The following is a 14,377-nucleotide window of genomic DNA, read 5'->3' on the forward strand; positions in this document are numbered from 1 at the left end:
ACTCTCTCTCATCACGTGTCCTACAAAGTACTCTCTCTCACCATGTCCTAAAGTACTCTCTCTCACCACGTGTCCTACAGAAGCTCTCTCACCGTGTCTACAAGTACTCTCTCACCACGTGTCCTACAATACTCTCACCACGTGTCCTAGAAGTACTCTCTCTCACCACGTGTCACAAGTACTCTCACCACGTGTCCTAGAAGTACTCTCTCACACGTGTCCTACAGAAGTACTCTCTCTCACCACGTGTCCTACAGAAGTACTCTCTCAACGTGTCCCACAGAAGTACTCTCTCTCATCACGTGTCCTACAGAAGTATCTCTCATCACGTGTCCCCAAACTCTCTCTCACCTTCCTACAGAAGTACTCTCTCACCACGTGTCCTACAAGTACTCTCTCATCACGTGTCCTACAGAAGTACTCTCTCACCACGTGTCCAGAAGTACTCTCTTTCATCACGTGTCCTACAGTACTCTCTCACCGTGTCTACAGAAGTACTCTCTCTCACGTGTCTGAAGTACTCTCTCCACGTGTCCTACAGAAGTACTCTCTCATCACGTGTCCTACAGAAGTACTCTCTCACCACGTGTCCTACAGAAGTACTCTCTCACCACGTGTCCTAAATGCTCTTCTGTCCTACGAAGTACTCTCTCTCATCACGTGTCCTACAAGTACTCTCTCCTCATCACGTGTCCTGAAATACTCTCTCATCGTGTCTACAAAGTACTCTCTCTCACCACGTGTCCTACAGAAATACTCTCTCTCACGTGTCCTACAAGTACTCTCCTCACCACGTGTCCTACAGAAGTACTCTCTCTCATCACGTGTCCTACAAGTACTCTCACCACGTGTCTACAAGTACTCTCTCTCACCACGTGTCCACAGAGTACTCTCCACCACTGTCCTACAGAAGTACTCTCTCTCACCACGTGTCCTACAGAAGTACTCTCTCACCACGTGTCCTACAGAAGTACTCTCTCTCACCACGTGTCCTACAGAAGTACTCTCTCACCACGTGTCCTACAGAAGTACTCTCTCACCACGTGTCCTACAGAGGCGGCATCACACCCCCATATTTGTATAGGTAATGGTTGAGTGTGTGGTGTGTATGGTAGACCCTGTGTACCCTGAGGCTGCTGAGGGGTGAGGTGTGAGGGGTGAGGGGTGAGGGGTGAGGGGTGAGGGGTGAGGTACATCTTCTCTCATCTGGCCAGGCTGTGGGAAGAAGGGCGTGCTGGTGATGGTGATAGTGATGGTGATAGTGATAGTGATGGTAGTGGTGATGGTGGTGGCGTGGCGCATTTCCCACCTGCACCAATGGCGCAGCATCACCCTGACCACTACCACCGTTACCACCACTTACCTCCTTCTCCTCCTCTATAGCCTGACAGTCCCCACCACCACTACTACTACTACTACTACTACTACTACTACTACTACCTCCACCACCACCACCATAACCCCCACCACCACCACACAAGAATGTTTCTGGCCGAGTGACGATCTTGCAACACGAGTAACAGACGCTTAAGGTTGACCTCGACATTCTAACCCTTGTAACTAAATCAAGAACATTCACCATCGCTCAAAAACTGACAGAAGCATTGACGGGTTCTTGGTGTAGTTGACGGCGTCTTAGTATTTGTCTGTCTGTCTGTCGAAAATTTTATCTTTTTTGGGGTGTCCCGTAAAGATTAGACATGCCAAGTTTATTTCCGATGTGTCCTTGGTCTGGGGATCGAACCTGGGTCCTCTTGTATCAGGAGTCGAGAGTACTAACATCTGCGCCATGGCTCACTGTTAAACTGCCAGTGTTTTTTTTTTTATGTTCTACCAGTGACATCACCCACGACATGACCCATGACATCAACGTATCACCCATAACATCACCCCATTACCCACGACATCACCCACCCATGACATCATTTACTTATCACCCATGACATCACCCACATCACCCATGACTTCACCTACGTATCACCCATAACATCACCCCATTACCCACGACATCACCCACCCATGACATCATTTACTTATCACCCATGACATCACCCGCGACATGACCCATGACATCACCTACGTATCACCCATAACATCACCCCATTACCCACGACATCACCCACCCATGACATCATTTACTTATCACCCATGACCACCCACTTATCACCCATGACTTCACCCACGTACCACCCATGGCAGGAGCATTTTTCTACACCCTCAGCATCTACCAGTCTTCACACTCAGTTAATCCGATCTTAAGCTCAGGAATCTTAAACGATCTTACGCTAAAAAAAATCCCTTACCTGGGGCTGTGTTAACGCGTCTGAACTAGGAAAAATTGGCAGAGGAAAATGGCGTCGTAAATGCACCAAGACTCAATCCTTACTAATTATATTATCTAACCCTGATATAGTGAGAAATTCCTTTACGATTTTTTTGAAAGATTTTGATTCCTTCTCGTTCTCATACTGTAAAAGATAAGAGTTTTTGAGATTCTGAATCCTTTTTTTTTTAGTTTTTTTTATATATAAATTTCTCATAAGTTTTTAAAAATCCAGTTCTATTTTTTATTTTAATTTGAAAGAAAGAAGAAATTTTAAAAACCCAGAACTTGATTTTTTTCTCCTAAATTAAAAAAAAAAATCAACGTAGGATATCTTCAGAATGCGAGTCCTTTAGGGTCCTTTGCGTGGAAATAAATAACGTAGGAATGTGTGAAAACCCGCATCCTTCACATTCTCTTAGGGGGAAAAAATACCAGCGGGATTTTTTAGAGAATTCGTGTCCTGGTCGCCCTCTCTTGGGGACTTGGCAAAGGTGGATGAACTTTGAGTACAGATACCACCTTGAGTACGATTATTTAATGTTTTGAGTACGATAACTTAACTCACACCTTCAGTACGAGGAGTAAACGTCATCAGTACGATAACTAACATCTTGAGTACGATAAATTTAATACTTTGAGTACGAAAACTTAACTCACATCTTGAGTACATGATTAATTTTGATCCCTTGAATACGATGATTTGGCCTCTTGATTATGATGACTTAACTCACACCTTGAGTACGATGACGACCTCTTGATTACAATGATTTAACACCTTGAGTACGATGATTAACACCTTGAGTACGATGACTTGACCCCCTTAGTACAATATCATCGTACTCTTGGGAATAAATCATAGTACTCAAAGGGAATAGATTGAACGACCATTAGTACTGTCCCTATTAGAAGTATATTGATAATTCTGGCTACCTATTAACTCGTGTATGTATGTATGTATGTATGTATGTATGTATGTATAGCCCCAAGGTTCGGAACATGAAGGCCCCCCCCCCTCCCCTCCTCGCTTCGAATCCGACACTGACTGATGACCACAGCCCCCGGGGTCTTGTACGGGTGTGTTTGCATAACCAACCCCTGGAACTATCTCCCACTCTCCCCCCCTCCTCCAGTCACCCCACCAGCTGATCTCCCCCCCCCTCAAGCACCCCACAAGATCATCTTCACTCCCCTCTCCAGTCACCAGATCAGCTGATCTCCCCTCCTCATTTAGTCACCCCCAGCAGCTGATCTCCTTCCCCTCCACCTTTAGTCACCCCAACAATTCAGTCTCCCCCTCCCTTCCCCTCCCCCTCTAGTCACCCCATCAGCTGATCTCCCCCTCCTCATTTTAGTCACCCCCACCAGCTGATCTCCCTTCCCCCTCCACCTCTAGTCACCCCCAGCAACTGATCTCCCCTCCCTCTACCAGTCACCCCAGCTGATCTCCCCTCCCCCATCTCTCCTCCCCCCAGCTGTGATCCACCCAATAGCTTGATCTTGCTGTACCGCCGTGCTGTTCGCCTCTGATTTAGCTGTGATAGTTCTGACGATATCCACAGGTGGTGTGGGTTTACAGCATATTAGTGGCGTGTGGTGATGCTGTTATGGCGGTGTGTGGTGTGGGTTTACAGCATATTCGTGGCGTGTGGTGGTGCTGTTAAATACTGTTGTTATCTTCAATGCTGTTCTTTGCTGCCTCATTATGCTGCAATCCTAAAATCTTGCATGGTTTCAGGGCATAGTCATGGTAATGCTGTTATCTGATGCTGTTCAATGCTGTGGTCATAACCCTTGGTACAGACCCATAGTATAGTCCCTTGGTGATGCTGTGCTCTCAGTGACCGGAAGTTATCTGACGTCACGATGGCGATGGCTCTCCTCTCTTCACAAAGGTCAGATTGCCATAAACTACTGTCATAGTCGTTTAGGACCAGTTAACAATGTCAATGGTTCAATGTGTCACTGTTTCATGACGTCATTAATTTGGGCAATCTATGACGTCATTAACTATAGACCACGGGGAGTTCATGACGTCATAGAGTACATTAATTGCGGAGATCCATGACGTCATTAGACAGATGAACTTTTACGAAACGCATGATTTCTCCGGCCCGTGACTGAAGCACCTGACGACACGGGTTCGGGTTCGTAATAGGGCGAGGGTTCATGACACCGAAACACCGAACCTCATGACGATATTGACATGAGAGAGATTGCGATGCTCATGGTTTGGAATTTTACTGCTTATTCATGTTACGGGGTCATGAGGTCACAGGGTCATGGGGTCACGGTGCCTCATGTCGTCATTGGGTCCGTTACGTTCCGGGGTTGATAAGGCAATGTAGTTATGGTGGCGAGTGGGAGGCTTTATCCACACACACACATACACACACACACATACACACACGAAATGCCATCCCTCAGTGACCTCCACCACCACGCACTAGCAAGGATTGGCAGTGGACTACTGCACCACCCTCGCCATCGCCACCTACTGCCACCAGCAGTCCCCACCCACCTCGCTCAGTCCGCCACTACAACAAAATTCAGCCCATAAGAGCCCTCACCGATAGATATAAGAACAGCACCATCCCATCTATTGTTAAAATAATAAACAACTCCTGATTTATGTACTGTACAGCCCTGTAAATGTATTCAATGCATTTTATATCATTATGTCTAAATCAAATGTAAGTCTGTATATTTTCAGCCACCTGCTGCAACTCTATTAATAAACCGTTTATTATTATTATTATTATTATTATTATTATTATTATTATTATTATTATTATTATTATTATTATTATTATTATTATTATTACTATTATTATTATTATTATTATTATTATTATTAAAGCTATATGTATCCCATAATCAAACGTACAATAACATGAAACTCTCCTGATAATTAGCCTCCTTACACTTCACCTTATCCTCGTTAACACCTTCCCTTACACTTCACCTTATCCTCGTTAACACCTTCCCTTACACTTCACCTTATACCCGTCACATTTTTGCCTGCAACAGGTCATGGGAAGTTGCCCTTCTGAGCCTGACAAAACCAGGTGTGTGTCTGTGTGTGTGTGTGTGTGTGTCTTTGTATGTGTATATGCATGTGTGTGCGTGAGAGACAAAATCAGTGAGTTTTGTGTGTGCGTCTTTGTGTGTATATATATGTGTGTGTGCGTGTGGATCGTTGCGTTTTTGTGACTGAGTGAACGTGTTGTGGTTGCTTTTGTAAATCAGGGCTGTATGTGTGTGTGTGTGTGTGTGTGTGCATCTGGTCCTTTGAATGTTTTTGGGTATGTGTGTACAGTTGCGTTAGGTGACCGCAGAGAGAGAGAGAGAGTTGAAGAAAAGGGGGGAATGAAGGAGGGGACAATGGAACTAGGGGGTAGTGGAAGAAGAAGAAAAGGGAAGAGGAGGAGAAAGGGGGATAGGGGAAGGAGGGAGAGAAGGTAGAGAAAGGAGAAGTCAGGTGTTCCAGATCTCATTTACATATCATCAGGCTCACGTCCTGGCCATCAGCCCTACTGAACCGAGAATAGGTGACACTTGATTCAATACTCCACACACGCACACGCACACACGCACACGCACACACACACACACACACACACACACTGATATTAAACAAATACTTCCAATTGTTGTTTAAAATATCCGTAGAGTTTTGTTATGGCAGGACTGATCGTGTATAACTGACTCACTGACTGACTCAATCACTCACATATTGACTGACTCACTGACTGACTGACAAAAGACACAGCAGGGATCAATATGGCTGACGAGGGAGGAAATTAGTGATAAAGGATCCAGGAAAGAGAGAGAGAGAGAGAGAGAGAGAAAATCAGAATCTTTAAGAGAATTTCCTCCCCAGAGTCAATGGATTGAGCAGAGAGGTCAGAGTTCACACGTCTCTTGAGAGGAGGAAATTTTGAGGACAGTGGGAGGATGAGGGTGAAGAGGGAGATGGGAGAAGAGGAGGAGGGGGAAGAAGAATAACACTGGTCTACAAAAAAATATTTTTTTTTCTGGCATGAAACCTTTTAACTGTTTTTTTACTAACTTTAAGGTGCTGAATCCAAATCTGATCTCAGATTTGCTCCATCACGCAACGTGCCAGAATTTACTGAGCTACCAGAGATTGAGGATATAGACCGGAATTCACCTGTTTCTACTGATGAAGATGAAGAGACTGATCTTTTCAAGCCATCTGGTGAAGATTGTGAAAAGCCAACGTTGTTTACTCAGTCAGAATTGAATGATCTGGTCAGAGATCTAAATTTGCCAAAACAGTCTGCTGAATTGTTAGCTTCCAGGCTTCAAGAGAAACGACTCTTAAAACCTGGCACGAGTGTCTCCTTTTATCGCAACAGAGAAGAGCAACTGCGGAAGTACTTTCATTCATATGACCAGCTTGTTTTTTGTAATGATGTAGAAGGACTTCTTCTCTCCATGGGACTACCAGCATATGATAGTAAGGATTGGAGACTTTTTATTGACAGTTCTAAAAGGAGCTTGAAATGTGTTCTTCTTCATAACGGAAACAAGTATGGTTCAATTCCAATCGGACATTCTGTACAAATTAAAGAAGAGTATGAAAACATTAAGACTGTTCTAGAGAGGTTGCAATACCATGCTCATGAATGGTTAATTTGTGTGGACTTGAAAATGGTAAACTTTCTATTGGGCCAGCAAGGAGGGTACACAAAATACCCCTGTTTTCTGTGCTACTGGGACAGCAGGGCTACAGCAGACCATTGGGTGAAAAAGAATTGGCCACCAAGACATAGTTTGACGCCTGGTGACAAGAATATCATTAACGATCCTCTGGTTGACAGGAAAAACATTGTCCTTCCTTCTCTGCACATAAAACTTGGTATCATGAAGCAATTCGTCAAGGCTCTTGATCATAGTGGAGAGTGTTTCAGATATATATGGTCAACCTTTCCAAGTCTTAGCGACGAGAAGAAAAAGGCAGGGATTTTTGATGGACCTCAAATAAGAACACTACTCAGAGATCCACACTTCCTTGCAACAATGACTGAGGCACAGGCAAGAACTTGGAATACTTTCTCTAATGTGGTGCGGAACTTCTTAGGGAACAAGAAAGCGGACAACTATCAAGAAATTGTGGAAGAGCTGCTCTTGAGTTTACAAGCACTTGGATGCAGAATGAGTATCAAGGTTCACTACTTACACAGTCACTTGGACGAGTTTCCAGAAAATCTGGGAGAAGTGAGCGAGGAGCAAGGGGAGCGCTTTCATCAAGACATTAAAGTAATGGAAGAACGTTACCAAGGTCGATGGGACTCGAACATGATGGCGGACTACTGCTGGAGTTTGATGAGAGACATTCCAGAAGCTGTACATAAGAGATCGGCCAAAAAGAGGAAGTTTATGTAACTGTAACTTGATCTTAATACTTGCACTATTTCTACCGTACATTAATTGTTTTTTTTCACCCTTCAATGTTACATTTAAATATTATATGTGCATTAACTTTCCAATTTGATATTAACAATTTTTGGTTATAGAAAAATACAAATTATAATGCTGAAAAAATTTATGTATACATGTTTAAACCGTCAATTTTGATCCAAAAGTTTACGTTTCCCAGCAAAAGTGCAGTATGGTATATCTCAAAAACCTGATGTGATAGACAAAAACCAAAGTCATATTTGGATTCTGCACCCCAAATTTACTTAAAATCCGTTTAAAAACCTTGTGCCAGAAAAATTGTGTTGACCGGTGTAAGAGGAAGGAGAGGGGAGGAGGAGGAGGAGGAGGAGGAGGAAGAAAACGACTGAGCCAACCAGGAAGATGATGATTAAAGTGCACTGTAACTTGTAATGGTGAACACACACACACACATACACACACACACACACACACACACACACACACACATACACACATACACACACACACACACACACCACAAAATGAAGAAGTTTGTCATGTGAATCTCTCTCTCTCTCTCTCTCTCTCTTCATACAGTCTCTCTCACACAGTCAGTTACCACATGACTGTCGACCTCTCAAGACTCCTCCAGATGTGAGAGCCTAATGCCCCCCTCCCTTCCCTCCAGATAATTATTACCTCTTGACCTCTTGTTGACCTCACTAATCCTGAAACTCGACCTCATGTGACCTCCAGACTACTCACTAGAGGTTGTTCGCTCCAGTATGTTTTTTTTTAGACCAGTAATAACTCAGGTCCTTGAATAGAGTGATTTAACCCCTTGAGTATGATGACTTAACCCCTTGAGTATGATGACTTAACCCCTTGAGTATGATGACTTGACCCCTTGAGTATGGTGACTTAACCCCTTGAGTATGATGACTTAACCCCTTGAGTATGATGACTTAACCCCTTGAGTGTGATGACTTGACCCCTTGAGTGTGATGACTTGACCCCTTGAGTATGATGTATTAGATTTAGTATGATATTTTAACCCCTTAAAGACAGTGGCTTAACTCTTTGAGAATTCTTTAACTGAGATGCTTTAAACCTTTGATTACGATGAACTGTTTCTTAAGTACTATGAACTGTTCCTTAAGTACGATGAACTGTTCCTTGAGTACTATAAACTGTTTCTTAAGTAAGCTGAACTGTTCCTTGAGTACTATGAACTGTTTCTTAAGTACGATGAACTGTTTCTTAAGTAAGCTGAACTGTTCCTTGAGTACTATAAACTGTTTCTTAAGTAAGCTGAACTGTTCCTTGAGTACTATGAACTGTTTCTTAAGTAAGCTGAACTGTTCCTTGAGTACGATGAACTGTTTCTTAAGTAAGCTGAACTGTTCCTTGAGTACTATGAACTGTTTCTTAAGTAAGCTGAACTGTTCCTTGAGTACTATGAACTGTTTCTTAAGTACGATGAACTGTTCCTTGAGTAAGCTGAACTGAACCTTGAGTAAGCTGAACTGTTCCTTGAGTACGATGACGTGTGTTTATCGAGTTTATGTCAACATACTCGAGGGGGGTTTTAAAAGTCGGTATTATTGACCTTTGACCCCCTTTGTTCTCTCTCCTCCACTTAGTCTTGACCCATGGTGGCTTCTGACCTCAAGTTCGACATGACGATAAACTCAGTAATCCACGAGAGAGAGAGAGAGAGAGAGAGAGAGAGAGAGAGAGAGCTTGGCTGGTTGGGTTGGGCGGGGCGTTGTTATTGTTGTTTTTGTTATTTTTATTGTTTTTGTTTTCATTATTATTGTTGTTGACGTCATTATTGTTATTTTGTTGCTAGGTATCAAAATGTTTGTTACACTCACTTTTCTTCTTCTTTCCTGTCATTATAAACTGCTAGTATGACATTTCTATCTTTAAATTGGTTTTGTTAAGTTTAGATCTGACCCCTGACCTCGTGACCTACGTTTCCTGACCTCTCATGCATTGTGACCTATGACCTGATTATGGGTGTGTGATGTCTTCAGTGACCTTTGATTGCGTGTGACCCCAGGCCTCTTTTTACCCTGTGACCCCTCTTGACCTCTAATGCCCTTTGACCTATGACCTAATGATGTCTTGTGTCCCGTGGCCACTACCAGACAGCCGCGGGCTCTCACTCACCCACAGTGACAGGTCATCCGCTATCCAATTTCACACTCGTCGCCTGCCCGACCCCCACCACAGTATTTCTGTGGTGGGGGTCAACTTACCCCACCTATATTTATTATTGTTCAGCCCAACCCACCGCAGTATATCTCTTAACCCACACCCAACCCACCGTGGTATATCTCTTAACCCACACCCAAAACACCGCGGTATATCTCTTAACCCACACCCAACCCACCGTGGTATATCTCTTAACCCACACCCAACCCACCGTGGTATATCTCTTAACCCACACCCAACCCACCGTGGTATATCTCTTAACCCACACCCAACCCACCGCGGTATATCTCTTAACCCACACCCAACCCACCGCGGTATATCTCTTAACCCACGCACAATCAACCGCGATATATCTCTTAACCCACACCCAACCCACCTGCATACACCTCTTAGCCTACGTCTAACCCACCTCCATACGAGTTTTAACCCACGCCCAGCTTTGCAACTCACTCTTCCACACGCCACAGATAACCTAACCTAACCTAACCTAACCTAAATAATAATAATAATTTACCAACAAGTTTCCATGCATTACTCAGCAGCAAAAGATATAAATATGAAAGACAGGTACATTTGTGTTGGAGACAATGGCTGGGTCGTTTGTTCCAAGACATCAGCCCGACATCGTCATTATTCTAATCCTTGTCTTCTCTGGCAACAAAATTAAAATAGGCGACTCAGCCGCTGTAAGTTGGCGGCAGCTTGGCGAACAATGGCGTGAGACTGTTGACGGCCGCTCGCCGGAGAGCTGTGACAATAGAAAACTTTTTTATGGAGAGGTCTGGACAAGAGCTGAGCTAATACTGTCTCCCTCCCGGAGAGAAAGTGTACCGTAAAAGAGCGCCACTGCTGGCACAAGGCGGGCGAACCCCAACAGCGCTTCTGCTGGCACAAGGCGGACGAACTTTCCGGACCTTGAAGAAGCAAGTGCATTTACCACCAGAGCGCCAGTGTTGGCAGAAGGCTGGCGAACGTGTATTCATCGTAACATTTTGGGTAGAACAGCGGTGTTGGTAATGCATTATAAACAGTGTTTGTGAAGAAGACCGTGAGTGAGTGTTCGGACCGGCGCTGTCTCAGGGTAAAAGGTCACACAAAAACTCAACTCTGGCTCCCACAAACATCACAGGAAATAAAGTAACATTATAAACAGCTTAAATAAAGTAAGTAAAATGTATCACATTATTTCACATACGACACAATATGTGATGTTAGGTGAGTCAGTCAGCTTCATGGGAGCCTTCCCTGACTGGCTAACTCACCTCGGGTCACCAAGCCTGTCTTATCTGTGGCTGAGAGATACCAGGTGAGTGTGTGGGAGGTGAGAAATAGACTGGTGGTGGTGAGAGGGATCGTAGAGGATGGAGTGGGAGGGGGGCAGTCGTCTGGGGGTAGTGATAGGCAGGGGATGGAGGGTCATTCGCTGGGGGAGTGGAGGAAAAGGTCAGTCGCTGGGGATGGAGGAGGGAAGGGGTCATTCGTCTGGGGATGGAGGAGGGAAGGGTTCAATCGCCTGGGATGGAGGAGGAAGGGTCAGTCGCCTGGGGGGATGGAGGAGGGAAGGGGTCAGTCGCCTGGGGGATGGAGGAGGGAAGGGGTTCAGTCGCCTGGGGGGATGGAGGAGGGAAGGAGTCCAATCGCCTGGGGGATGGAGGAGGGAAGGGGTCCAGTCGCCTGGGGGATGGGGAGGGAAGGGGTCAGTCGCCTGGGGATGGTGGAGGGAGGGGTCCAGTCCGCCCTTGGGGGCTGGAGGAAAAGGTCAGTCGCCTGGGGATGGAGGGAGGGGAAGGGGTCAGTCGCCTGGGGATGGAGGAGGAAGAGGTCCAGTCGTCTGCTGGGGGATGGAGGAAAGGAAAGGGGTCGCCTGGGGGATGGAGGAGAAGGGGTCCAATCGCCTGGGGGATGGAGGAGGGAAGGGGTCAGTCGCCTGAGAGATGGAGGAAGAGTTCAGTCGCCTGTAGAGGATGGAGGAGGGAAGGGGTCAGTCGCCTGGGGGATGGAGAGAGGGAAAGGTCATTCGTCGGGGGATGGAGGGTTTCAGTCGCCTGGGGATGGAGGAGAGGAAAGGAGTCAATCGCCTAGGGATGGAGGAGGGAAGGGGGTCCAATCGCCTGGGGGGATGGAGGGGAGGAAGGGGTCAGTCGCCTGGGGGATGGAGGAGAGGAAGGGTTCAGTCGCCTGGGGGATGGAGGAGGGAAGAGTCGTCGCCTGGGGGATGGAGGAGAAGAGGTCAATGCTGGGATGGAGGAGGAAGGGTCAATCGCCTGGGGGATGGAGGAAGGGAAGGGTCAGTCGCCTGGGGATGGAGGAGGGAAGGGGTTCAATCGCCTGGGGGATGGAGGAGGGAAGGGTCAGTCGCCTGAGGGGGATGGAGAGAGGAAGAGTTCAGTCGCCTGGGGGATGGAGGAGGGAAGGGGTCAGTCGCCTGGGGGATGGAGAAGATCCCCGGATAAATTCAGCTCAGCACATTGTCCCAGGGTCGTGTGGCCAGAGTCGACCTTCTGAATATAGATAGCCTGATTATTTCTCGTGAATGTCTGCCTGTATATAGATCCTCCAGTTCATTGTTGACGACTTAAAAAGAAGAGATATTCATAAATTTTGATAGTGTGTGTGTGTGTGTGTGTGTGTGTGTGTGTGTGTGTGTGTTGGTAATACATACACGGTGTTGTTTTATTGACAATTGGTTGTATGGAGAGAGAGAGAGAGAGAGAGAGAGAGGAACACACACACACACACACACACACACACACACGTAGTAGTAGTAGTAGTAGTAGTAGTAGTAGTCGTCAACAATACACCAATAACTACCACAATAAAAATGACTACAGGTATTCCCTCGTCCCTGAAGAGAAATGTAATTACTCGTAGCATGAAGCTTTGCCATAGGTGAGAGGTGAAGGTCGTGGAGTTTATAGTTGGACAATAAATCTCTCAGAGGTCAAAGGTCACTAGAGTACATTTTAATATTAGAAGAACAATATAAGGGGTGAAAGGTCAATGTTTTGTTTAGTAGTCAGAGGTCAAGGTGTTGGATTAGTAAGAGGTCAAGGTGTTGGATTAGTCAGAGGTCAAGGTGTTGGATTAGTCAGAGGTCAAGGTGTTGGATTAGTCAGAGGTCAAGGTGTTGGATTAGTCAGAGGTCAAGGTGTTGGATTAGTCAGAGGTCAAGTCCTTGGATTAGTTGGAAGGTTAAATGTGATGTCAGTGAAAGGTCAAAGTTGTTGATTTTTTTAATTCCTTTGACAATGTCTGTGTTATAGGTCAGAGGTCAAGGCCGAGGACTTTAAATAATTCGTATGACAAACCTCTAATAGTTCTGGGTCAAAGGTCATAGGGTTAAGGTTGAAGGTCATGTAGATTGAGTCAGTGTCGCAGAAGCCTTTGGTAGACACTTCTTTATGTGTGGATGGTTTTTGTGGATGATGATTTTGCCGCTTGCAGCGGCTACTTTATTGTGCACCCCACACTCATCCTGTGAGCGGTAGCGCAAAAGGATTACAGAGTAGGGTTTACAAAGGGTCATAATAATTAACCCCCGTTGTCAGGATATTATGGCACTAGATATTTACACAATCTTTATTTACATTATTTGTTTAGTTCTATACATAAAGAGTAACTTATTCACAAATGCTTGAGTACAGGCGTGAGGCAGTATGTCTGGCCTCACACTTTGTTGTCATTGCCGTGGGAGGTATTCAACTTGTGCGTATTTAGTTCTGTACATGAAAATTGATATAGTTACTAAGTGCAAAAGTTCTAATCTTAATATGTCGGCTATCTTGCCATTAGAGATGAAGTGGTGTGCCATTTCACAGTGTGCTTGGACCTGTCCTAAAAAGGTTCTATCTTCACACAGTCAAGGCCGTAGTGTTGGGGTGCGTGGCCATATGTTTGGCCACACACTTTACATTTAGTCTTGTTCACATCTGTTTGAGAAACATACTGCCAGAGGTACTTATATCCTAACCTTAATCTAGCGGTTACAGCATCTTGTAATCTAGTGATCTTGTTACTTGCTCCATATACATGTTTCACTTGATACATCTCATCATGGTAAACTATGGATCGACTAGTGCCTGTTTGCACTTGTCTGCTTGCGTCAAATTCATCAATAAGTTCTTTCCTAATCACAGTTTTAAGGGTTCTTTTTGACAGACCCAAATTGTATTCAACGGTGTCTTTGTTAGACGCGAGTTTGGCGAGGGCATCAACTCTGTCATGTTTTATGAGGCCTATGTGAGAGGGGATCCACAGCAGTTTGACCCTGACACCCCGGTCAACAAGGCACGCATATTTGTGTCTGGCTTCAGAGACAAGAGCGTGACAACCTGAGTCGAGGGTGCCAAGGGCAAGTAGTGAGGATAGAGAGTCAGTGATGATGAGACTGTCAGTAACAGTGGTTTCAATGAATTTAATAGATGT

The 14,377-nt window shown here is 45.2% G+C and overlaps 1 protein-coding gene across 1 annotated transcript in view; it reads right to left on the reverse strand.

Moving 5' to 3' along the window:
- The window catches only part of LOC121855153 (protein MNN4-like), a 35,386-nt gene extending 33,595 nt beyond the window's left edge, over positions 1-1,791 (reverse strand). Inside the window, exon 1 of the mRNA XM_042350021.1 lies at positions 1,705-1,791. Coding sequence (XP_042205955.1) covers positions 1,705-1,791 — 87 coding nt within the window. The remainder of the gene's footprint in view (positions 1-1,704) is intronic.
- Between the last annotated feature and the right edge of the window lie 12,586 nt (positions 1,792-14,377).

Source organism: Homarus americanus, unplaced genomic scaffold, assembly GCF_018991925.1.
Source record: "Homarus americanus isolate GMGI-L3 unplaced genomic scaffold, GMGI_Hamer_2.0 scaffold42867, whole genome shotgun sequence".
Lineage (NCBI taxonomy): Eukaryota > Metazoa > Arthropoda > Malacostraca > Decapoda > Nephropidae > Homarus > Homarus americanus.